Source organism: Lytechinus pictus, chromosome 3, assembly GCF_037042905.1.
Source record: "Lytechinus pictus isolate F3 Inbred chromosome 3, Lp3.0, whole genome shotgun sequence".
In the NCBI taxonomy this organism is placed as follows: Eukaryota; Metazoa; Echinodermata; class Echinoidea; order Temnopleuroida; family Toxopneustidae; genus Lytechinus; species Lytechinus pictus.
Genome location: NC_087247.1, coordinates 8,273,293 through 8,298,403, shown reverse-complemented (window position 1 = coordinate 8,298,403; position 25,111 = coordinate 8,273,293). Strand labels below are relative to the sequence as shown.

Sequence of the window (25,111 nt, the reverse complement as noted above, 5' to 3'; positions counted from 1 at the left end):
AGTTTCTCTTTACAAATACAATTATTATAGGTCAATTTATTCTCTGTAGTATTTGTAAATATCTGAAAACGTATATTTCAAGACTATGTATTTATAACACACAGTCAATGAGAGACCACACACAGATCCCCCTTTAAAATTCTAGTTTTGACCAGGGTTAAACTTATGATTAATCACCCACTAGTTTTGGCTTTGGCAAGTAAGGTTTTAGATCATGTAAGCTTTCACTAATTTATTAGCTGAGTAATTTGTTTGTCATTATAGACATGATCACTTTGAATAGAAATTTGATAGGCCACAGAAAACTAACTTCACCCATTTTGTACCTATAAAGTTTGATAAATAAAATATGTACCTGGTGTATTCCAATACAACTTATTCAATCATGCGTGATGTCAGTGGTTCAAGGAAAATATTAAGAAAAATATGAGGGGATACCCTATACATTGCTGTTAAATCTAAATTGTAACATTCATCATTTTTTAATAAACACTCTCAACACGGATTATCTTTATTTTGACGCAATGGTGCTTGATTTATTTGAGGTCAGATAAGAATGATGATGAATACTATGACATTATTATATATAATATACAATGATAATATATATTAGTTATACAATGACAATATCTTATTAATATACTAATATAATAATTGTAACACATTACCATCAATGACCATAATTGTAGTCTTGACAGGTAAATCATCGCAAGAAAGTAATATAAAGTATACAAAACTTGAGGAAAATAATAACTATCAATGAATGATACTACAAACAAAAATCTTGTTAACATTAATGAATTGATTTGAGGGGAAATTTTTCCAATTCTAATTTTATAGAAAACACATGGTATGGGACATGGTGTTAACACCTTTTATTTTAATGGGAAAAAATCTCATATTTTCTGTTTTCATTTTTTAAAACAAATAAACCGTTATTTAATGTTACGATTTATATTGAAATCCTTGACAAAAGTTTTGGAGTCTTGTTCTATTCCCAACAGGCCAACAAGTGCATGGTATTGAATTTTTCTTAATTCATTATAATGATATCATAACATAGAACTAGCTCAGAGACTCAAATTATATATTTAGTATACATTGAATTTCAATGAGGGGTAATTTCCAAGTCTACAAAAGAGTTCAGATATTCTATATATTGTTGCAATTATATAATTACCTTACTCGTCGTCCTACCATTATTACTCTTATCATCATGGTCATTATTGCTCGTGATTTCATCATCATTATGATAAATAGTAATGCGGTACAGGTACACATTGTCTGATTAATCTTGTAAAACAATACTTTTATTTTCAAGATATAATCATGTATAATTAGGGATCTGCTTAGATCCAAATATCATTAATATGCATACAATCTATTTTAATACTGATATTTTTCGTTTATTTACGAGAAATAACTGCAGAATACAGTGGATTTTTTTTTTAGGATTCCGAGACTTGTCAGCACCGTTCTTGAACTGATGTGTTTTCTTTCACTTTTGGTGGTAGAGGCTGAAAAATTAAAGTATACGATATCATTGATTATTTAACTACATGATTTACGTTTAGTAACATTTTTTTTTTATCTCCCATAATCATGCGACTCAAAAACAATTGGATAGAATGAAACTAAAATGGGTAGTGCCATGCGGGACATTTCACTTCAGAAGTATCAAGACAAAACACCGTTTCATTTTTGTGTAGATAATCGCGCAAAATTTTACCCTTACTTATAAATCGAGAATTTTGCTATTACAGTCTGTTTTTGTAAAGCATGCATGTATTTATTATACAGTCTTACGAACAATAAATTTCTCATGTAATTAAATAGCTATAACGAAGCATAACACTAATTAAATTTTCACGATTTGTAATCAGGGATATTTTGTCATGTTCATGATGTTTGTACGTTCTGAAGAGAAAAGAGTCAAACGCTTCCCCTGTATCTCGGCCCTTCCTCGGATCCAAAACACTCTGATCGTTCCACTTTTCGGCAGGTTACGTATCTCGCTTAATAATGCTAGCGCGAAGTGCCAGGGGCCGCGGAAGCGGGGGGGGGGGGGCCTTCAGCCCCCCACTTTTTTCCAAAACCGTGTACAAAAACGTAAAATTACAATTTGATTGTGATTTTTTGCATGGTCAGCCCCCCACTTTTGGCTCAGCCCTCCCCCCACTTTGAAAACCGTTCCGCGGCCCCTGAGTGCGAGCTGAGATTTCTCATACAGGCCAGCAAATGACCGTTTGTTAAAAAAAAACCCAGCAGGCCTACATACCTTGTAAATAACAAGTAACGCCGACAACAGCGAAGCGATGAATCCCATGATGGAAGCGAAGATGACTACAGTGACGTGAGACCCAACAGCACTTACCAAAGGCCCCATGATGGCCGATACAGTGATCTGAGCTAGGAAGAGCTGACAACATAGACACGCGACATCGGTGCCTAGACCTCGTTTTACTCCTCCCTTGGGATTCTTATACTGTAAAGAAAAATTATTTATGAGAAAGGGGCTCGGTGATGATGTATTTCCTAAAGTTTTGTAGATGTCCATCAAGTTTTACCATGCACAAATTTTGATTAGAATTATGTTACGAAAGTTTGACGGGCATATGCACCATGCAGAGAGTAAAATTAATTTAAGGTGGGCCGAGAGCCTTACATCAATGACTGGTAGGCCTTTAAATATTAATTTTGTCTGTTTGTTGAGCGCCAGAACGGACTTTATGTCAATGGCTTTTTGAAACTTCAATGGTCAATGAAATTTTGAAACTTAATCATGATAAGATGGTTGCGTTATGATAACAAATGCATAGTGTTTTTAAGAATTGTATGCCATTCCACAAATACCGTCCAGCAAGAATTCGAAGTGGTATATACATGATATATGTCTGTGATATTCATCGGGTGCCGACTGCCGAATCGAAATCATCGAAAGCCATCTCATTTTGGTGGAGCTTTTTATATGATTTTTAATTGTTCCAATTTCTAGACTTATGCACATATCTCTAGAATTCAACAGAACCACTCCCCAGAAATACCACCCCGGAAGCACCGACAGTGAACTCATCTTATATACGATGAAGACTCACCGAATCGCAATCGTGAAACTCTGCTAGGATGTTGAAAGGGATCGTCATGAGAGTGGTGAACTGGACGCCAAACCCGAAACAGAACGCAAGGACAGCATACTCGTATCGGACCAAGACCGCCATGAGTCCAGCACAGACGGCAAAACAAAGCTGACCAAAGACGTACAGAGTACGATTGCTGAGTATATGGTCCACCTTCATGAAGAATACTGGAAAGAGTTGAATGGTCATTAAGAAGATGCTTCAAACGTCAAACTTTTCTATTTAAAACACATTTATGGTCAATCACCGGGTCAAACGTATTTAGGGTAGTTTTTGTCAAAGCTTTTTTTTTAAAGACTAATCAAACGTGTTTAGGGTATGTTTCCCCCAAGCTTTTCCCCCTCGTTTCTGAAAAGTGTTCGGGTTCTTTACGATTGTGGTATTTTAGTAACCCTAGCTGCACTGGGGGCATGCAATACCCATGAATATAGTTTTGTCTATTTAAGCTTATTGTTAGCAAGTAGACAAAACTTGTTTAGGGATCATATTCTGGCGACAACTTGTTTGGGGCCAAAATGTGTAAATTAAACCCACGAAACTTGTTTAGGGGGTTATTTTGCACACAGAGGAAAAACTCGTTTAGGGGGCGTTTGGAAATAATTTGGTCACGCATATGTACAGCAATACATTTAACCCCCCCCCCCCGGTTTAGACATAAAGAAAACAAAACCATGAAAACTGGAGTTGTTTACAGGAATGCATTTATATTTTCCGCTATTCGTCAAACCCAAAACTTACTTGCCGATAAAGACGATGAAAAGGCAAACACGGCCATTCCCCAGCATCCCATCTTGACGCCTTCGTGGTATGAGTTGTATGCACGAGAGTCTTCGGGGGCAGTAGGATCACCTGTTAATCAGTGGATATAATAAAGACTTTTAATACCCAGTTCCCGTTGTCACGAATCGCGTCACGATTGAGACGGTTGTCTTAATCTTGGAGTAATCGTAATGATCGAATCGGAACATATAAGATCGTATCAGATCAGTCTGGTCAATCGTATTGATCGTAGAAAAATACTGAATGGTTCAAGAATTTTCGCGATCAGTTACGAAAGGCCAATCGTTGCGTTCGTAAAGGATCGCACGACAATCGGAACGAGGTATTAGGTATACGCATATTGCTCGTATCTCATCGTAAGTAAAACTGTAGATTTTACTCAGAGAAATTAAAGAATTGAATTCACGGGGGACTTAAAAAATTACTGATCAATTACGAACGCATACGGAACTCCCATATTATTTTGAAACTATGATGGATTAAATTAAAAATGGATTAAGTAACAAATGGCTTACAACAAAAGAGATTCATGCAAGTACAAAGATCTTACTTCCGAGTTCTCAGAACAATATAAAATGAAAATTCAATAACTGTGATCTGAGAACATCTTCCAGCACATGGTGTTGACGCCTTCCCTTTTCTAATTTTTACTATCAGTTACCAGCAATCATTACCTTTATGATATCATGTATATTTCCAAATTGTTATGGAATTTCTGACACAGACTGCTCAATACCACATTTTATCAATGCCGTTTCGCTTATGGAATTGCTCAATGTGAGCATTGTACGTTTTTGCCGAGATTAATTAATTCAAAACTATCCACCTAACAATTGTTGTCGAAGTACTAGAGTTTGATGACAACCCAAGTTCATCACGTTGGCTTTTTCCACACCACCCCTTCACACCTCCATCTTTCCAACCTCAAATACACCACCTCCTTGCAAATTGGTACATACCATTATACACCGCCTGGCCGACGAAATCTGTGAAGAAGAGTAGGACGGTCACCATGCCAGCCCATCCGAAATAATGGTTAAGACAAAGACAGCGGAGCTCAGTGGGCATGTGTAAAATCGACTTCAAAAGAGCAAGGACCGAGGCCGGCTCTTCATCATTGTCCTCCATGCTCTCATCCTCTGTGATTAAGAAAACGTTGTTGGAGTTCAGAAAATTAGATAGATTTAATAGTTTTCTTCTTACTACTCTGCATAGACTGGGGACCAATCCATCTATTTGCTATTTTATTGTTACCATATGCGAAAAAGGTAGCCATTTAACGTTTTTAGAAATAATAAATTTAGTATAATCATGGACCTATGTAATAGGTCCATGGTATAATTTAGTCCTACATTATAGAGTATCTTCTAGTTTTGCACAGGGGTGAAAACACTAATATTTAGGCACCAATGAATAACTTAAAAGGTGACGAATGAAATTTACTTGAAATAACTGATGAGGCTTTCGAATACAAACCGTCACATTCAGTAATTATCATCATAATTTTTTCACTGTCTGCTTTCGAAATCAGATAATGACGGCGATAGCCACCGGCGAAGCCCCATAGGCCTATTCAATTTTTTGGAGGTCCACCGTGTATTTACGATACCCATGTCTTACCTCCTATCTGGGGGAGTGCAGAGGGATGATGATAATGGTCATCGGGAGGTCGTACTCCCAATCCTCCGTGCCTTCCTGACCCGTCCTTCAACGGCGAATACGAACCATCATCCTCCGAACTGGTACGATGAAAACGTCCGGTTCTCGACTCCGAATGATACGAGCTCCTGCTCGAACGACCGGCTATGAGCGGCGAAGTATCACCAGCAACGTCGCCATCGTTCTCATTCTCGTCATTCGTCACCGTCATCTTGTCGGCATTCGCGTCCTTGGATGACTTCTCCAGGGGCGTTTCGGGAATGCTGGTCAAGTTCAGTATGAGACAGATGGAGTAGATGATGACGTTGAAGAGAAAGACGACGCGAAGCTGCCCTCCTAGTGCCTTCGCTAGCGACGTCGACGTCCAGTCGATGCCGTTGGCTATGTAACCCAGGCCGCCACCGATACCTGTCAAAATAAGAATTGGATAGGTCTTTCCTTGAGGTGGGTATTGACGCCTCTGTCACAAAGGAAGGGAAATAAGTTAACAAAGATTTATTCAGAAGATGGTAAGGCAGATATAGTGTTGGAATGGGGGAGCTATAGAAGCATCAACATTTTCTGTTACATCTTTTCAACTAGGCACAGTGCCCCCCCCCCAACTATACCAGCAAAACGCTGTCCTGCCGAGTCCCTACGGGAGTTACCATAAACAGAAACAGAAATATGAAAACCACCCCTTCATTGGGTATAAATGCCTTCAATCTTCGTATAGTGACCATTTCTATAAGTAAATCCAGTGGCGTTATGAGCCAAAAGTTTTGAGGGGGCCAGATATGACATATCAGGCAAACTTTTTTTTTTTTTAATTGCGAGCGGGCAAAAATTTCGACATTTTTATTACAAAAATTTGATTTTGTGATAGATTTTGACATAATATTAAAAAAATCATATCATAGTTCACACTTCTTTCTTTCCTTTTTTCTGTTTTTTCTTAATCATAATTTTTTTTGGGGGGGCAAGCCTCCAAGCCCCCATGTACGCCATTTATAAATACAGCCCCTTTTACTTTCGGATAAATGTCCTATACAACTCCTTTTAAACTATGTATAAACTTGTTTTGTCTAAGCTACTTGTTTTGTCTAAGTTTCAACTTGAATGTGAAATTTCTTTTTACACTATACACAAAAAATGAGTGCCAATTTTTTACCAGTATATTGGCGAAATAAGAGGTGCCCTTTTATTTTATCCGTGATCTGTGAACCATTTTTATTAAGTTTTCTATTGTTGTTTTACCTTTTGAAAAATGTTCCTTTTTATCTTTAAGTTAAATGTGACAAGTGGAACATTTTCTAAAACATTGGATGTCCCTCTCATTTCCGTGACCTTTTACATTCCCCTGCCTTTATATCACTGGGCTAGGCCTAAATCTGAATGTATAACGTTTGTAAACGGGGCCGCGGAACGGTTTTGAAAATGCGTTGGGATTGGTGTGGGTTGACCATGCAAATAAGAAAAAAAAAACATGAGCATATGACCACTTTCACGTTGTTTGTACAGGTTTGATGATAAAAGTGGGGATTCCGCGGCCCATAATTAATAGGTGTTATTCTACACTATATTTCTATTCTGCTTTATAAATGTATTTATTAATTTGATGAGTTTTATTACGGGGTTGTCATTTTTTTTCAAGCAATCTGCTTATAATGGCAATCCTTCTCCTGCAAACTGCATGTAAATGTTATAAATTTCTCTTGGTAGTAGATCATATTTGTTTAGAATGGCTTGTTTTCTTTAAGATTCATACCAAAACCAATTACCGATATATTATGTTTGTTACGTAATGAAACTTGTATTGTATATGTTATGAATGCAGAAGAAACAATTATATAAATCAAATCAATGTAGTACTGCCTGCAATTTTCGCGATTTTGGGATACATGTACTTCAAATGTCACAACTAAAAACCAAACTTAACTAAAAAAGAACATCCAACCTACCACCGAGTACGGCTCTGAGGTTGAGACCAGTGTTGACATCTTCGAGGTCACAGACATCGATGAGGTAAGCCCTGGAAGGTCCATCAGATGAATCAGCACTGATGTCCAGAATGATCACTCCGATCAACGTTATCACGATACCCCAGAGATTATCTGATCAAATTAATGTTGATAAACGAATTGCATTAGATAATGGGTGACGAATATGTTTAATGCAGGGGCGGATCCAGGATTTTCCAAAAAAAAAGGGGGGGGGGCCCAATCTCCGAAGAAAATTTTGACAAGCAAAAAAAAAAAAGGTTTTCACCAAGAATTTAAGGTCATTTCGTCCACGGAAAATTTGACAATAAGAAAAACAAAAAAGCTCCTCACTTGTATGATGAACGACATAATTATTCCCATTAAAAATATATGATGTGACTTTCAAAAGGGGTGGGGGTACACTTGTGTAAGAATTGCATATTTACATTAACAATTTTGATCATGGCTCTCAAGGGGGGGGGGCACGAGCCATATGTGCCCCCGACCCATGTCCTATGTTTAAGATTAAAAAAAAAAAAAAACATGTTTAATCAAATTCAGATGGAAAGAGAATTAAACATATAGGCTTAATCCCATGGTACTTGCTAACCCAGGGTACTACCGCCCGCTGCGCGGGCCGGAGCTCCCTGGGTTAGGTACTTGCATGTCCTGTCTGTATGCAGCGGGGGGGGGGGGGGCAGATGGAGGTCCTCAAGTATGAGAGGATGTTGAATTACGAAAGAAAGCCGCGAGCGTCCTCTTGAGAAAGACTACTTGTTAAGGCCAGCAAGAAAGTTTGAAGCAGCATATACAATGAATAAAAACGTTTTTCTTGCAAAATTAATTTTTGCAAATAAGCAAAGTAGCAGATTTTGCAGAACTGAATTGAAAAGTGTAAATTGAATCTCAGTTTACAAGACGCTTAAGCAGATTTTAATTTTACCTCCCTTTTAGTCTTTTTCTTTCCTGTTCCTTTTCTTTTTCTACAGAGACATGGAATGTCTTACTGTGTAATATTCTAAATCATCGTATGAATACCTATGTCCATACCTGTGACCATGCTGTCATCCTTATTAGAATAAAAGCGAATTAAATATACGTATAGTAATGCCGTCATCGTACGATTGGCCACGATTTGAGACTAATTTGGCCTTTACTCCAAAATAAAGACTGGCAATCATCCAAAATTGTTATATTATTATTCTTTTAGCTAACTTAAGCCTCAAATAAAAATATACTATTTATTTATATTTTCAGAAATTGAGCAAAATGCGATTTGTTCCAAAATCGGATCGTGGGCCAGTAGTAAGGTGTGCGGCGGCCTTAAAGGACAAGTCCATCACAACAAAAATTTGATTTGAATAAAAAGAAAAATCCAACAAGCATAACACTGAAAATTTCATCGAAATGGATGTAAAATAAGAAAGTTATGACATTTTAAAGTTTTGCTTAATTTCACAAAACAGTTATATGCACATCCCGGTCGGTATGCAAATGAGGGAACTGATGACATTACTCACTCACTATTTCTTGTGTATTTTATTATATGAAATATGAAATATTCTAATTTTCTCCTCCTTGTCCTGTGAAACAAAGTTTTCTTTCTCCCTGAATATGTTGAATTACCATTGCTTAACATTTTATTGTTGAGTCAAGTTGTTCCTCATTGTTAAATCTGCAAAAATTGAAATAATGTATAATTCGAACAATAAAAAACAAAATAAATAGTGAGTGAGGGACATCATCGATTCTCTCGTTTGCATGTGACTAAATTGTGCATATAACTATTTTGTGAAAAATAAGCGAAACTTTAAAATGTCATAACTTTCTTATTTTACATCCGATTTTCATGAAATTTTGAGCATTTGCTTGTCTGATTTTTCTCTATTGATTCAAATCAACATTTTTATGAGGTGGACTTGACCTTTAAAAATGTTTAAGATACGCTCGTTGTATGCAGGTAAAATGAAGAGATAGTTCATTACGGTAAATTCAGTCTCATGCGATGACTGTACCCTATGTTTAATTTGCCCAAATCTCATGGAATAAGCGAACTCGTTAGATTACAACAAAAGTCAACACTTGATTAACTTACAAGCTAGTGACAATGTAAACTCTATATACCCCCCTATACCCACACTGGATCAAAACCAAACAAAACCAGTCGCGTTAATTTGGCCAAAGATCAGTAAGATCCGATAAGATCGATAAAAACAATTCGATCAAGCCCTCCTTCAAAATGTATTCTATTGCCATGAATCTACCCAACATAATATTAATGTACCTCTTTCATTTCAGATACATAAGTGATGATAAGTCATAAAATTCATTGGCACCCTCCTGGGAGTAAAAAAGTTTTAAAGCAAAAAATTATTATTGTCATATTCGATAATCAAAATAATCCACCCCCCTCAGAATGACAAACATCCAACATTTTTTTTAATATTAAACTCTTATCAACAAAATATTTTCACAATATTCAAATTAACTTACAGTAGGCCTAATAACTTTTTTTTTTTTAAAAAGAGAGATGAGATATTCTTACACCTTATTTGCATCGAATATGCTTCATAATGATGTCATTATAATAATCTGTCAATTGGTCCATTAATAAAGGAGTAGAAGAGTTTATCATGTCCATGCCGATGCGGTTCCTTTTTCCGTCGATGAAAAATATTTTATCAGTCAGATAGCATAACAGTGCATATCATCAATCAAGCATTTTCATGAAATTGTAATCATTGACCAAACGACAATTATATCGTAGTCTAGATGAGGGAATATATTTTGTAAAGTAGTTGAAAACTGAAACAGGTATGTACTTGTCATAATACATACTAAAAAGGCTAACATAAAAATAAACTTAAGTTTATCATACATTACAATTGCATAATAAACGTAAAAAGCCTCATGCTAATTATTCTACACAATTATATCAATTATTGTATGAAAATACCACACCTTCTGATTTCTTGTTTCCAATCAAGGCACCTATATCTCCTCCATTAAGGTAGAGTGATACGCCCAGTAACGTTCCGATACCAAGAGCTAAGATGAACGGTCTCCTTCTTCCCCAAGAGCACATGCATCTGTCACTGGTAGTTCCTATAAAAGGGTTCATCAAGAACCCAAATATGGGTGCCAAGAAAAAGGCGATCCCATAAAGTTTGGTTGGAAGACCAAGCTGGAGCAAGATGGGCGTGACCATGGCCGTTTCGGTCGCGTAACAGACCTCTAATCCGAACTGGATGCTGCTGTTGCGTGTCAGCTGCCATAACGTCCTTTTGGGTGGTGGTGCCACACCCTTGTGGCGGGAACTGGGTGGGTGCAGGGTGAGGTTGGTAGTGCTGAATGAGCTCCGGCGAGATCGTATTACCAAGGGAGGGGTCCGGTAAAGGGCTTGGGAGGTGCCCGAGTCGTTACGAAACCGATGTGCACCGGAATCGCCGACACTGATGGACAACGACCGCCTTGGTGACACCATGTACGACGTCGAGGGAGCTACGGGGGATCCTGGAGGAGATGTACTGGTGGTATCATGGGGCGAGTTCGTGGGCACCCGGACGGGATACGATTTAAGACGACCGGTGCTGGTGGGAACACTTGCGGAGTAGTAACGACCATGATCATGATGATGCTGACTAGATGTTGATGCGTTATTTTGGGCCATCCTTGCTTCATCGTGTAAATCCATTATTATTTTATCCACTGATAGGTCCTACCAGACAAGGTATAGAACTAATGGCTGATTTGTCCACTGGCTTAAACTTCTAAAAATGTATGTGTTTGGAGCAGAGAAAGACGGTGATCTGCAACTCTTATCTGAAGAGCATGCAGGCTCAATGTCACAAGTCAAGAGAATGCGGTCGATTTGACAAAGGTGCATTGTGCACTTAAAGGTACAAAGGTTAAAACTCCATCGCTCTACCATGTGGATGGTTCATGAGCGGTGAGGAGGGTTATTCATTGAACACATTGAATGAATTGAGTGGATATCTGAGATTCCACGTTTTAGAAAACATTGAATTGCTTATAGTCTCAAATTGATGACGTTTCGATTATTTGACTCTTGTCCCCTTTGTAACATGGTGAGATTAGAGTGGCACAAGAGGTGGATGAGAGCATGATGGCGAGCGAACTCAGGGGCGGAGACAGTTGGGGGGGGGGAGTTCCGATGCATCCTTCAGGCATGGAGACAGAACCTCCATGCCACAGTCGGATCTAGGGGGGGGGGGTCGAAGCGGTAGCGGCCCCTTTGGCGGTGCCCCCCCAACAAAAAAAAAGGGGGGAGGAGGGAGAAGAGGGAAAGTTGAAAGATGAGAGGGCGGAAAATTGAATGAAACATGGCTTGGAATAATATTAAAGAGGGTGGATAGTTTTGGTAATTCCTCAAAATCGGCATGTCACCATTCTAATTAATTTGTATATTATATGAATGTGTATGTCCTAAAACAGTCATGATGTGGATGATATGAAATGAAAAGTTGTTTTTCATGATAAATTATGCTCTTACATGTGTGGATTTTACCTTGCCGGGATACCCAGCTTTTTGAAACGTAGCTGCATGCAGACACTCAAAGTGCGCACCACCGCCTCTGCCGTGCGTGTGCTACGCGAGAACGATAATGTAGTCCTCGCTGCACAATTGCGTTGTCAATCAGTTTTACCATAGAGCTATTACAGCTCTATGGTTTTACGAAGCTCATAGTCGTAGATACATTGCCGTTTCCAGACTTTCCTTGCATGATTGCATCACATTACAACGAACGGCAGAGCAGACTTTAGATCTAAACAGCCTTGATCGATATTAGGAGTACGTACCTCATTCCTACCTTCCTTGAAGTTTGAACTTGCCCTTGGCTGGGGGCCGCTTGCATATAACAAACCTCGACCGTCCCATCTTCCCCATTAAAAAAATGCAACCACGATATTAGCTGTTGCAAATAAGTATCTGCTCTCTGATTGCTAATATAACACTGGAACAATTTATAAATCAGAATGAATATAACGTACAGCACAGAATTAGAATTGGAAAAACTTCTTTTTTTGGTTCTTCTCCGACTTCCCGCGTATTAGCCTCAGCTCATGTTGTTTCAGATTGACAAAAAGTTTTATTTTACGATTCTAATGATTCAAAAGAAAAGAAAGGAAAATGAAACCAACAGAAAGAACCCTTACATTCAAAGAAAATTCCAAGATTGTGCATCCTGTTTATGTTTTGGAAATGCATTGATTTAATTCTCACTAAAATGATATATAAACAGTCTTTGGGTTAATTGTGTCTGAATTCGTAGACTAGTACAGTGTGCACGTTGGATGTATGTTCTGTGTATGCAGTAGGACTGGCCGGGAATTTCATTCACTTGTGCGTGGGTGTACGGTATGAGTGTGTGTGTTTGTGTTGAATAGTGCGTGTGGAGACGTTACGTAATAAGGTCAACAGATACATTGCATGCAATGATCTTGTATACCGGGCCTCCTAAAGGTCATGAAGAGTTCAGTTCACTGGTCATGTACATGGAGAGATCCTGCGTGTCCCGAGATAATTTGATTCAATCGAAACCATGGGCCTAGTATACAGCTCAGCATGCCGAGTTTCAGAAAACTGGCTATCCTATGGAATAAGTAATTTATTGGATAAAGTTCTGTAAATAATGTTATTCAGTTTGATCGTATATCTTTCCATAATATGGCCATTTCACATGGTAATAACCACTATCTCACTAACTAAATAGGCCTACCAAAAGAACAATAAAAATAATAATGTGGGTCGGGTGGGGGTCGGGTGTAACATCGATATAGGGCCTCGATATCATTTTATATATTTCCCCATAATTTTATTTTTTTCCTGAATATGTGGAATAACCGCTGAGGATTATATCTATGGTTCAGTCAAGTTGGTCCTTATTTTCAAATCTCTAATTGAAATATAATTCAAACAAGCCAGGGGGGCGGTGGGGGCGGTCGCCCCCCCCCAAAAAAAAAACGTCCCCAAAAAGAAAAAAAGAGAAAAAAGAGAGGAGAAAAGGAAAAGGGAAGGGAGGAAAGGGAAGAAAGGTAGCTTTGAGTTTTTTTTTTCTTTTTATTCTTTTTTTTTTCTCAAAAGAGAAACTCCTTCACTCTTGCTCTAGATTTATATATGAATTTTGCTTCCGCGCTGCGCGCGGTTAAATGACAATATTGAAGATCTCCATTGTTCCCCCCACCCTTTCTCTAACCCTGTTTTTCCACCTCAGCTATATATGTGTTTCTTGCCGGGTAAAGTTCAAATGTATACATTAGGGCATGGTTAGGCCGAAGTATATGAAGTTATCTTTTTTTTTAATTGATCGCGCAACTTCTGGTCGGGTCGGCTCCGGTTGGGTGAAATCTTTATATCAATTTCTGCCGTCACCTCCATAAAGTCAACTTCTCCCGCTTTTCAGCTCATTACTAAACAACCATAATTTTTGGGGCAAACAGGTTCCTAATTTAAAAAGAGGAAGGTATAAAATTCGTATCTTATTAAATAAAAAAGTACAATATTTTTTATCAAATTCTATTAAACTTCATGTCATTTCCCTGCACATTCATCTCCTGTCCTGTTTTGCGCCCTCAGTTTGAAATTTTGAATGACACCAAAGTTTCTTTATAATTCAAAATGAAGCGCTTCAGGATAAGTCAAAGAAATTAGGTATCCTTTTTATATAATTTCAATAAATCACAGAAGTTTCAACTTTTTGCGCACTATTTTCCTTGTAATGAAGTTCAATAATCTTAGAAAATTAATTGAATTAGAGCCGATCGGGTATTGGAGATATCTGCATTTGATGAAACGTCTGCCCTTTGAAATTTCAGAGTTTCGTTGTTCTGCGCGGGGAGGAATATCTTCCTCCCGGCATATACACTTCTTCTCCTCTGTTTTGCGAGTTAAAGATATGCACTGTCGCTAAATTGTTTGTAATCAAATCTGATCTTTCCAAGGGAAGTATCCAATATGTGTTTGAGAATACCGTTTTCTCGGGACCCTTTTCATGGCAAAAAATTGATAAAACGCTTTAGTTTCCGCGCTTCGCGCGGGGTTATTATCATTTTAATTTCCTCCATTGTATTCCTTTTTTGTGCGTTCACAATCTTTTTTTAAAACAATGTTCAAAATCACAATATAGTCAACTGAATTGGAGCTGATATATAGGTACTAAAGACAAGAGAGACGGCTCCTTTTCATTTTAATTTATGAAACACCAAAAGCTTCGCAAGGGAGGGGGAAACTCCCCCTCCCTGCACCCACCCGCTAGGGAGCGCGCTTCGCGCGCTCCCTAAGTGTTGGCACGCTTCGCGTGCATTTACCGCCCCCTCCAAAATGAAATCCTGGCTACGCGGTTGGTAGTGATCGAGGGACATCATCAACTCTCATTTGCATAATACTGAGTTGTGCATATAACTATTTTGTGAAAAATATAGGCTATGTGAAATTTGGAAATGCCATACTGATTTACTCATTTTTACATCCAATTTTGATGAATTTTTCAAAATTATGCTTGTTGGATTTTTTTCTATTGATTCAAATCAACATTTTTTTTTCTGGGGTGGACTTGACCTTTAATTAAACATTGAACTGTGGGAGAGATGCAAAAAAAATGGCAGGGACAATGATTTACAAGCCAAGCGCTGATCGATTTTCAAGTCATTATCAGAAAAAGGAGGTGAAAGAACGGGAAGGGGAAAAAATGCAATGAAAGAAAGAAATTATATAGAGAAAGAAAGAACGTAGGGGAGGGGGGTTGGGTGGGGATCGAGCTGCATGGGAACGAGTCGTTGGGAATTTGTCTAGTCTGACAAACTTTATTATTGCAATTCTTTGTTTCTAACTTGACAACCAAACGATACACGTCCCTCATGAATAACCGGATATATATTGTCACTCGGACTGTTATGAGTGAGAGAAAAGCAAAAAAACCCAAAACAAACATGTTGCGATATCGGCCTAAATTAATTGCATCATAATTCATAGTGCATTGAAGTAATATTATTTCTTCACACACACTTTCTTGTGAAAATGCCTATTTGTTCAACTGCATGGACTATCCCTTCCCCAATAGGCCTACCCCCCCCCCCCCCCACCTCACCAATCGCATAGGGTGGACAAAATAATACTGCACGAGCAAGTATTTGGCCTTCGGCTGTATAAAACGTGTAATTTTTGTTTGTCAACGAAACAAAGTACGAATCTCTTGTAATGAAAAGATCTCTGACTTCATAATTTTATAAAGTCAAAACTTATTCCCAAAATATTTTATGAATGTGAGAAAGACCAGCGGTCGAGAATACAGCATATACGCCAGTTTTCCCAAATTTTTCTTTCCACATGTAAATTGGCGGATCAGGGCTGGGGGCGACCAAGGTATATTTTGACAATTGCTCATAGACATACATTTTTATTTATTTACTTTAATAATTGTATGCATTTATTCATTCATTCATGCATGGTCATTTATCATATATTCTGTTTCATTTCCCCAGTGTAAGAGAGTCTTGCACAATAGAGCTAAATGTACGAAAATTGCCATTATAAAATATGGGCCCGTCTGTTTTGCTGTTTCCACCAATTTTTATTTCAAAATCCAAAATGATACATTTTCTTTTGTTCCACGTTCCAATAAATAAAAAATCTTACTTGACATCTAACACGAAACGAGTGACCATTTTTGAACTTTCTTCACAACGTAAAATTTTATAAGAATCTTTTTACTATAATTGGCGACCTTGCCTGACACAGTCCAATTCGATATTGCCATAAACTATATAAATCGCTCTTGTACCATGATTGGTATACCCTGGCCAAATGGCACTGGATGCATGATCAGTTTCAAGTTTCCAATTTGCACCTTTCTAATGAGTCTGAGCAGAAACACAAGTAAAGAACTGTATATAGCTCCTTTATAGAGGCATATTTACAAATGATATGTTGGGTACAGGGGCGGATCCAGCTTCGCTGATATGGGGGGGGGGATTTTTCAGTCACATTTTCCACAATCGGCCGCTCGAAGTTGATTTATGTATGTTTATTTGAAGGGGTAGTCCATTAGCTGTATTCCTATAAATCAACATAAATATTTAATAATCTCATAAGCCTTATATAAATAGTTCGAGCGCGAAGCGCGAGCTAATTTTGTATTTGAAATTTTAACATTCTGGGCAATGTTTGTGAGCCTGAACGAATCGTGTATATATGCAACTAAATAATTACTGCGAAGCGTGAACAGAAATTTTAAATATACGTTTTGATCTGATCGAAAAGGAACCATGCACCTGTCAAGGACGTCCTGCAGTTAGCCATGAATGCGTTGCATATTTCAACAATCAAATAGAAGTACATTTTTACCTAAAGAAGGGAAATTCTAAGCTTTTTTGTAAACGTAAACAGGATATGTATATCACTGAACTATTGATGCGAGGGCGAAGCGCGAGCGTAAAAAAAAAAGAGATTTAGACTAAAACGGGACACATCATTCATGTTTTGTAAATAATGAAAAGGATGAGTAATTTGGGATCTTTCTAGATTAATAACATGAATAATGCGAGCGCGGATCCAGGGCGAAGTTCCCGGGTCCCTCTAGGAGTGGGGAAAATAAAAAAAGGGAAAAGAGAGGAGAAAAAAAGGAGGAAAAGAGGAGGAAGACAAATGAAAAAAATAAGGTGAGAAGAAGACTTGGAAAATACAAAAAAAATAAGAATCTTTCATATCACTATATGAATTTTTCGCTCGCACTTGCATGTTTGATATCGAGATACAAATAATCCTCAATGGGCTGATATGGAGCTTAAAATATCACGTTGCTTGATTTACAAATTGATTTTTTTTTAATGTGCAGCCGTAGTCCGTTTATGGTCTGATCGAGTATCAATGCAGCTCGCGCTACGCGCTCGCATTATTTGTCAAGTACCCAATCTCTAGCCTTCATATTTACAATAAATTCTCAAAATATTCTTATTCAGGTCTGATTGTCAAAACATATCAGCTCTGATTGTCAAAACCTATCAGCTAGCGCTGCGCGCTCACATTTCGATTGGTTAGTTATTTATCTCTATAACAAACTATTTAAAATCCCTTTTCATGACAATTTATTTAAAAAAAATCGGTTCGTGATTTGCGCTCGCATTAATTGTTAAAGATATATCAACCAATGCCTTCTATTCATAAATAGAAAAATACTTAGAATATCCAGTTTTCAGAAATTGATATTAACAAATTTCTCGCTCTTATTGGGCTTATTAGAGTAATAAATAAGATAATAACAATAACATTTCATGAATTGCTAATAACTATATTGTCTTTTTTTATAATTGAAAGAATTTTCATCTCGCGCTTGGGGACACTTAATAGGTAGATAATTTCTATTTTCATATGACAAAATGTCCTTAGAATGTTCCCGTCCTAGGTCAGAATAATTTCCGAAAAATATCCGCTCGAGCTTCGCGCTTGAATCATTTATTGAGTGCGATCCACATCCAGTCAGTTTCATTTTCAGTGTTTGAAATAGTTTTCAGATTAGAATTCTGCTCGCACTTCCCGCTCGCATTACGTAGGAAGATGCCTAATTACCCATCTTCACGCCTTACAAAACATGAACTAGTGTCCCGTTTTTAGCTCTAAATCTTAATTTTCCCCATCGCGCTTATCGCTCGTATTGTCTAGTTATATACCTATTCAGTTCAGGATAAATGCTTAGAATGTCAATTTTCTTGTTGGAATGTAAAAAATGTTCAGCCCGCACTTCGCGCTCGCATTATTCCATTCTTGAAATAGGCCATCATAATTATATAGGCCTATGTATATATCGTCTTCATGGCTACTACAATCAGAACAGGTCCCTTGTTTATCAGGCCAGAATATATATGAAAAAAAAATCTGCTCGTGCTTCGTATTTGCAGTATAGTTATTAGTTAGATGTTTTATTTTCAGGACAAAATATGACATTTACGAAAAATTTTAACTCGCGCATCACTCGCACTATATTGAATAGTACGTATAGGATTATACATTTCAGGGGTCGCGGAAGCGAGGGGGTGGCTCCAGCCCCTGCTTTTTTCCATAACCGTGTTCAAAAAAGTAAAAATGACCATTTGATTGTGATTTTTTGCATGGTCACCCCCCCCAAAAAAAAAACATTTGACTCAGCCCCCCCTCACTTTGAAAACCATTCTGCGGCCCCTGCATTTATGTTGTTTTATAAGAATAAAGCTGACTGTTAGGTCTACACCTTCAAACAAAGAAACAAACAAAAATCAACTCAGAGCGGTCGATCGTGGAAAATAATGGGTGAAAAATCCCCCCCCCCCCCCATATTCGTGATATTGGCCGCGAAATTGATCTGCCTCTGCTATCATGTTAGCTCGTTCCATTCTTATTTCCTGTTTCCCTTGCCTCATTTGTTCTTTCTTTTCCTTTACTTGTTATCCTCTTTTTTTTACCTTTCCCTTTCTTCTTTTCTCCCTTTTCCCACTTCCAAATTAATTTCCCTTCCCCAATGCATGCGCTGAAATATGACGTGAAAGACATGAACACATCGTACACGCAAAACTGTGTATGAACAGAATGCATAGAGTTGGATAAAGCGTGAGAGAATGTCAGGCCGAAGCGCCGAGCTGAGCGAGCGTGACCAATGTCCATCGCATCGCATCGCATGCAGCATGCAGTATAATGTATCTCGCAGTTTCAAGAACCATGAACCAATCTTGTCGCACGTGGAAATTTGTAGCCAAAATTTTGACAGACTCATCTCTAATACGTTTTCATGAACGTCAAAATAAACAACTGTAACATGTGAACTACAGGTTGGAGGGACAGCATAAGGGGTAAGTTAGTCCACATTTTTAAAAATAATTATCTAACCCATCTAACAAAAATTCAACGGTTTCCTGTGCTCCTCGCCGAACTCGCTGGGGGAGAAACTCGACGGAGGCAATGCTAAAACCATGGACCTATTACGAATGGACATTCAACGAATCCCCTCCTTTGACACAGAGACCGTCGCCGCTAATCCTTTTATAAACAGAGCGCTGGCAGCTGACACCCATCAAGCCGGTCGTAAAACATGCTCTCACTGATTGACAGCGGAAATCAATTGTACGCTGCTCCTACCCATTGCGATGTTGTTCGTTCACTTTATTAAAAGCAACGCACAGCAGCGAACGTTAGCGCTATGAAAATGATAGCAGAAACAAGAAAACAGGCGTGCATAAACGTATTTTTTTCGTACATCGCTAACAACCGGAAATGAAATGCATTGACATCACCTTGCAGATCCGTATATCTACGGCAAAAAAGCAGTTGAAATTCGACGAAAAAATCTGCGGAAAAACGTTAAAATCTCAGCTTTTTCGGACAGTATCGATGTCGATAGTAGCGCTTACCTTTGGTCAGAAGTTGATTTTCATTTGGGCATAAAATTCCACAGGATTGATGAAATTTAACGGGATTTTTTTTGATGGACAGACGACAATCGCACATTATAGAGAGCCTAAAATAATGTACTGAAAAACCGGATATGAATTGCGCATTGCATTCTAGGTAATGTAAGGACTTTCCCTATTGGCAACACTGAACTAGAGATACGTATTTTTAGTTCAGTGATTGGCAATCGGGGCTACAACATGACCGTCTTTGGTCGAAAGAGGGCCAGTGATCGATCGGTGACGATCATCGGGCGAAAGGAGCTTGTGTAAACAATCACCCCGGGCGGTCGTTGTAAAAACCGCGTAAAGAGAAAGTTAAGGGTTAGACAGCAATTTTGACAGCTGGAAACAGGTGGTGGTCATAAAATGCTCTCGTTGAATGTCCATTCGTAATAGGTCCATGCTAAAACTAAGAACAATGATCGACGAGCGGGTACACGGAATTAGCAGACTACGCTCGCAGTGATATTTCGGTTTGCTAAAAGTGGAACGGCTAGTGATCAACTAACAGGGGGAAAAATCAGTCGTGGACGAAAGTGGGCGCTATATAAGTGCGCATAAATTCAGCGAACTGTCTTTGAAATTCAGCCGAGGAGAATGATTTTATTTCTCGGAGTTTATTTAAAATTTAATATTTCCAAGAAGAAATTCTGTCAATTTCGCATTGAATCATCATCAGCAATCGTTATTCAATAGGAAAGATCCATTCAACTGGAATTTTTGTATCCTTTACCAACACTATCCATGAGCTTTAAAAAAATACAAAAATTTCAGGTCATTTTATTAAACCAGAAATTTCGCTCGCGCTTTGCGCTTATATTAATTGCCTTTTGAGTGAGATAATGATCTGCTCAAGAGGATTGAGGATTGAAATAAAACCTCGTATACACGGCAATATGCACATATTATTTTATTATACGTTTTCAGAAAATAATGTCGTATTTCACTCTTCTCTCTTTTTTTCTTGGTCGTGAAAAAGCATATCCAGTTTTATACATAAAGAATTTTTGGGAAAATATTATTATTTTTGGGATTTAGGAAAAAAATCTGGACACTGTGGAAATGATAATGATGAAATTCCTTCAGGTTGAGGAAGCATGCCTTGACCCTCTACACCTCCACTACCAGGGTCGGCGGAGCAAAGTTGAAAGTGTTGGGGGGGGGGCACAGGGAAAAGTGCACATTTTCTTTAAAAAAAATAGAAACAGCTCCTTTTGTCAAAAATAAATGAAATATACCGTCACTAATATTATTGTGTACATAGTCGTTCGTTATGGGGGGGGGGGGATGTAGTGACGCTCTTAACTTACTCTGTTTAAAAGAACTGGACTGGGAAGGAATATTTTTGGTACACCCTTGGGTGATATAGGGAAGACGTATTCATCAAATCATGTAATTTTGTTTGTTAAATATATCACAATTTATTTCAATCCAAAAAGATAAATGTACCTCCCAATTGCCAAGAAGGGAAATAGAATTCTGTGAGAAATCAAATTGGGGAAAAAAGGATAGCACTGGATCGTATAACACATTTATCTTTACATCTCAAAACGGGATTTTGATTCCGAATGAAGGGCAATTTTCATTTATTTTCTCTCCTTTTCTCTTCTTCTCTAAAGCTTGGGGGCGATTAGAATATAGGGTTGTGTTGTGTCATTGGTTTTCTGCAGATTCTAATGTTTCGTGATTTTTTTTTCTTCTTCTGTTAAGTTCCTTATTTACTTTGCGGGTGCTTGCCTGGGTCATGTGGATAGGATGGGGAGGTGGCTTATGGTAGGGCCGGGGGAGGTGGGGGGGGGGGCGGTGTGGAGAAGGAGGGGACCTGGTCCTGGAGGACAGTGATTATTTTGTGTGTGGGATTTGCGGGTGTGTTTATTATTGTTTTTTCCTCTATTTTATGTATTATATTTCTTACTTTCTATCAGTGAATTGGAAAGATAAATGGATCAATGATTTATATGCTTATGAATTACTTATTTTACTGGTACCTTGATGTATTATTTATGAAGATATTATGATGTATCATTTACGAAGTTATGAAATTTATGAAGCCAGTTTTATGTTTGTATTCACTAAGGAAGAAGCAAAAAAAAAGGAGCACTTTAAAACAAAAAGGGCACTGTCCTAAAACAAAGGGGGGGGGGAGACTTATCTACCCCACTCACATGACTCATGAAACTTTAGGCACGTAGGATTATTCTTCAAAGTTTTTTCCTTCATAAGTATAGTATAAGTATAAGTATAGTAACATATAAAAATGAGAATATTGTTTTCTTTTTTCTTACCAATGATGCTGTTTTTTTTAATGGGAATTTGCCATATTGCATACGCTGGCTCTTCCTGTCGACAAAGAGTGTATTCTTATATAAGGACCGCTTATCTGATATGAAGAACTGGGACCTATGAAAAAGCAAATGGGCACTTGTCAGCACATAAAAAGGGTCCTTTTCAGGTGAAAGGGACACAGAACACATTCGTGAGGGGCAGAATTTTCTTGGGTAAAAAGGGGCACTGATACGAGAAAGGGCACTTACAAGAAAGCATTAAGGGGTTCTTGCTCACATATAAAACGGATCCTTCTAAGGTGAAAGGGGCACAGAACACTTTCGTGAGGGGCGCTTTTCTTGGGTAAAAGGGGGCACTCTGATTCGAGAAAGGGCACAAGAAGGCAATGGGGTAGCCTACTTGCTCGAGCCATACGGGTCCTTCACAGGTGAAACGGGCACAGAACACGTTTGTGAGGGGCATTCTGGGTGGGGGGCATCTTTCTATTTTTCTTGTGTAAAAATGCACTTTTTCAGTGCTTCAAAAAGTGGGGGCACGATAGATGTGCCCCCTGGAGCCCCCCCCCCCCCCCCGTCCACTACCATATTTGCCCCATCTTCTGTCTACAAGTCATACTTAGATCTATGACATATGTTTTCCTTTTTATTTTTACTCACGTTTTTAATTGTCTATCACCCTAAAAGTGGTCAAACTGTGTGTGTCTGAAGATAAGCGACTCATCTCATAATGCCTACAATATACATGTATAGCAGGTCCCTGGATTCTCGTTTGCCGGTAGGGTGGGGGCGGGGGCAACGCGGGCGGGCGGGGCCGGCCGGCGCGCCGGGGCCGGGAATCGAGACGTACCGGTTCATATCACTGCAGGGACGTCTGGACTGGGAGCCTTAGCTCAGCGAAAATAAGGCTAAACCGATCAATTATTAGATATAAATCAAGTTTGAGCATGCAATAATTTCAAGGATATGTTCTGAGCCTTCGAGGAATGTTTTGTCAAGTAAGTTTGTAACCGACACGATATATATTCAATTGAATTTAAGTTCGTGCAGTATTTCCGACGACACAGTTTCAGAAGTTAGATTTAGAAAACAGTGTTGTCCCACATATTATGAATCGTGTTTGTAGCTTCCGTTCTCAATGGAGTCTAGCTACGTGATGATCACTGAAATGCTGAAGGGGGATGTCTGCGCATCTAAAATTGGACTGGAGTTTAAACATGAGTTTCTTTAACGTTACACAAAAGCTTCATTTTATTGATTCTTATGTTCTAAAGTCCCAGGCCAAAGAGTTTAGTTTGTCCAAAAGAAAAAAAATCTCAGACTCGGGAAGTAAAAATCGGACAGTAGTTAATAATAATATTGAAAGAGTAACTTAGACTTCTTAATCATGTGAATCCAAGACTGTGATTTCCAAAATTCATAATAAGCCTGGTCAATTTTTTGATTGATTCATAATTCATGACTAAAAGAAATAAATGAAGAATACTTGTTTCAATCATAACCTTGTTCATTGAATGAGTGCATTGGAACATGGATACGTACTCGTAGGTAGCCTGGAGGCGTCTGGGGAGTAAAAGTCATCTACTCTACGTAGGCTTACTCGCCACTGACGCCTGGGACGCCAAGGTATATTCACGCACGTACAGCCACAAAACCTGAAACTTTCGCCCCCGAGATTTCTACTTTCCCTCTAAAAGATCTAGCCCTAAAACATGTACGGTACATGGGGTTCAACTTCATTTCCAACATTTCTGCGATATCGATTTCGTTTTTAAAGAAGAATTCATTAAAAAACAAGAAAAATGTTATGAAAAGATGGGAAGAGCTTACGGCTGTGTTTACATCGCCATCTTGATTTCTTTGTCTTCCGCTTGGCGACAGCACGCAAATCGCGCATATTTCAATTAGGCTCATGTAGAGCTCACGGAGTAATCATACTACATGGCCAAAGTTGTAGTTTGCCAAGTTCATGAATATTGACTTCGTGCGTACTTGTGTTTGTGTTTGAGTCATGGAGAGTAGTTTTGATAAAAATGATTACAAAGATCACCTAATTATTGCTGAAATTAAAATACGTATTTTTCGTGAGTAGACAAACAAAACAAAAGCTCATAAATTTGCTCTTTAAATGATCTCACATTTCAGCAATGACCCGGAGTTACATGTGTATGCGCATCTACCATGCTGTATCCCCTCTTTGAGCTAGCTGCCCAGCTGAGGGTGTGCAGTGACATTGACAATCAAGAACAAAGAAGGTATCAGTCACCAGTCTTATCCCTGGTCCAGTCTAAAAAGCCAGTTCGGCCTGCCAGAATCACCTTCAGCTCCCATAGGCAAATTGGCAATGCGACTGTCACCGTTTTGGTGTGTAGTGTGGGTAAGGAATTCTCTGATTGTTTCAATAAAATAGACATTATAATACTAATTTACTATGCAACTTTTTAATAACTGAAATGTTTTCTTTATTTTTTTATTTTCTTACTCATATTGAAATGTGTTGTCATTTTGATTGCATGTAATAACACATTATTTTTGTACCATCTGTAATTTGTATTTTGTTTTTGTATCACATGTTTGTACCGAAATATCTACAGTCATCCTTGCATAACCTGACCTTGCATAAGATCAGTAAACTCCTTTCTTTAGCCATGTTAGTATGTTAGCCAACTGTTATTCAAGTCAATATTTGTTTTTATATAGATTTAGTATTATATAGTTTCAGTATATATGTATACCGGTAGTATATGGTAGTATATTTTTATATAGTTTCAGTATATTCAAGTTTTGCTTGTTTTATTGTCAAATTAATTATTTAAGCATCCTTTTCTTTAACTATCACAAGCACAGCTGAATG

General features: G+C 38.2%; 2 protein-coding genes across 5 annotated transcripts in view; one reads left to right on the top strand and one right to left on the bottom strand.

The window, feature by feature from the left end:
- Nucleotides 1-517: 517 nt before the first annotated feature.
- Nucleotides 518-11,384, bottom strand: LOC129256559 (proton-associated sugar transporter A-like). Its single transcript, XM_064096285.1, has 8 exons — nucleotides 10,499-11,384; nucleotides 7,517-7,669; nucleotides 5,538-5,984; nucleotides 4,877-5,056; nucleotides 3,876-3,986; nucleotides 3,096-3,304; nucleotides 2,279-2,485; nucleotides 518-1,517 (listed from the first exon to the last, which is right to left on the bottom strand). Exons 1-8 carry the CDS (start codon nucleotides 11,229-11,231, stop codon nucleotides 1,467-1,469), a joined length of 2,091 nt encoding a protein of 696 aa, XP_063952355.1. The 5' UTR covers nucleotides 11,232-11,384; the 3' UTR covers nucleotides 518-1,466.
- A 7,876-nt stretch (nucleotides 11,385-19,260) lies between these two features.
- The window catches only part of LOC129255948 (uncharacterized), a 63,438-nt gene continuing 57,587 nt past the window's right edge, over nucleotides 19,261-25,111 (top strand). Inside the window, exons 1-2 of one of the 4 annotated variants that reach the window (XM_064096282.1) lie at nucleotides 19,261-19,375; nucleotides 24,403-24,634. In XM_064096282.1, the coding sequence (XP_063952352.1) occupies nucleotides 24,439-24,634 (196 nt within the window). In that variant the 5' untranslated portion in view covers nucleotides 19,261-19,375; nucleotides 24,403-24,438. Of the gene's footprint in view, nucleotides 19,376-23,094; nucleotides 23,256-24,402; nucleotides 24,635-25,111 lie in introns of those variants that run through there. The other 3 variants (XM_064096283.1, XR_010292892.1, XM_064096281.1) reach the window with 3 other exon arrangements.

Excerpts from the sequence above, each read along its gene's own strand:
- LOC129256559 (XM_064096285.1), bottom strand. The coding sequence starts at position 11,231 with ATGGATTTACACGATGAAGCAAGGATGGCCCAAAATAACGCATCAACA. Across the intron at positions 5,985-7,516 it reads CCTCAGAGCCGTACTCGGTG|GTATCGGTGGCGGCCTGGGT; the intron begins GTAGGTTGGATG and ends TTATTTTGACAG. Across the intron at positions 3,305-3,875 it reads TTCATCGTCTTTATCGGCAA|TATTCTTCATGAAGGTGGAC; the intron begins GTAAGTTTTGGG and ends AACTCTTTCCAG.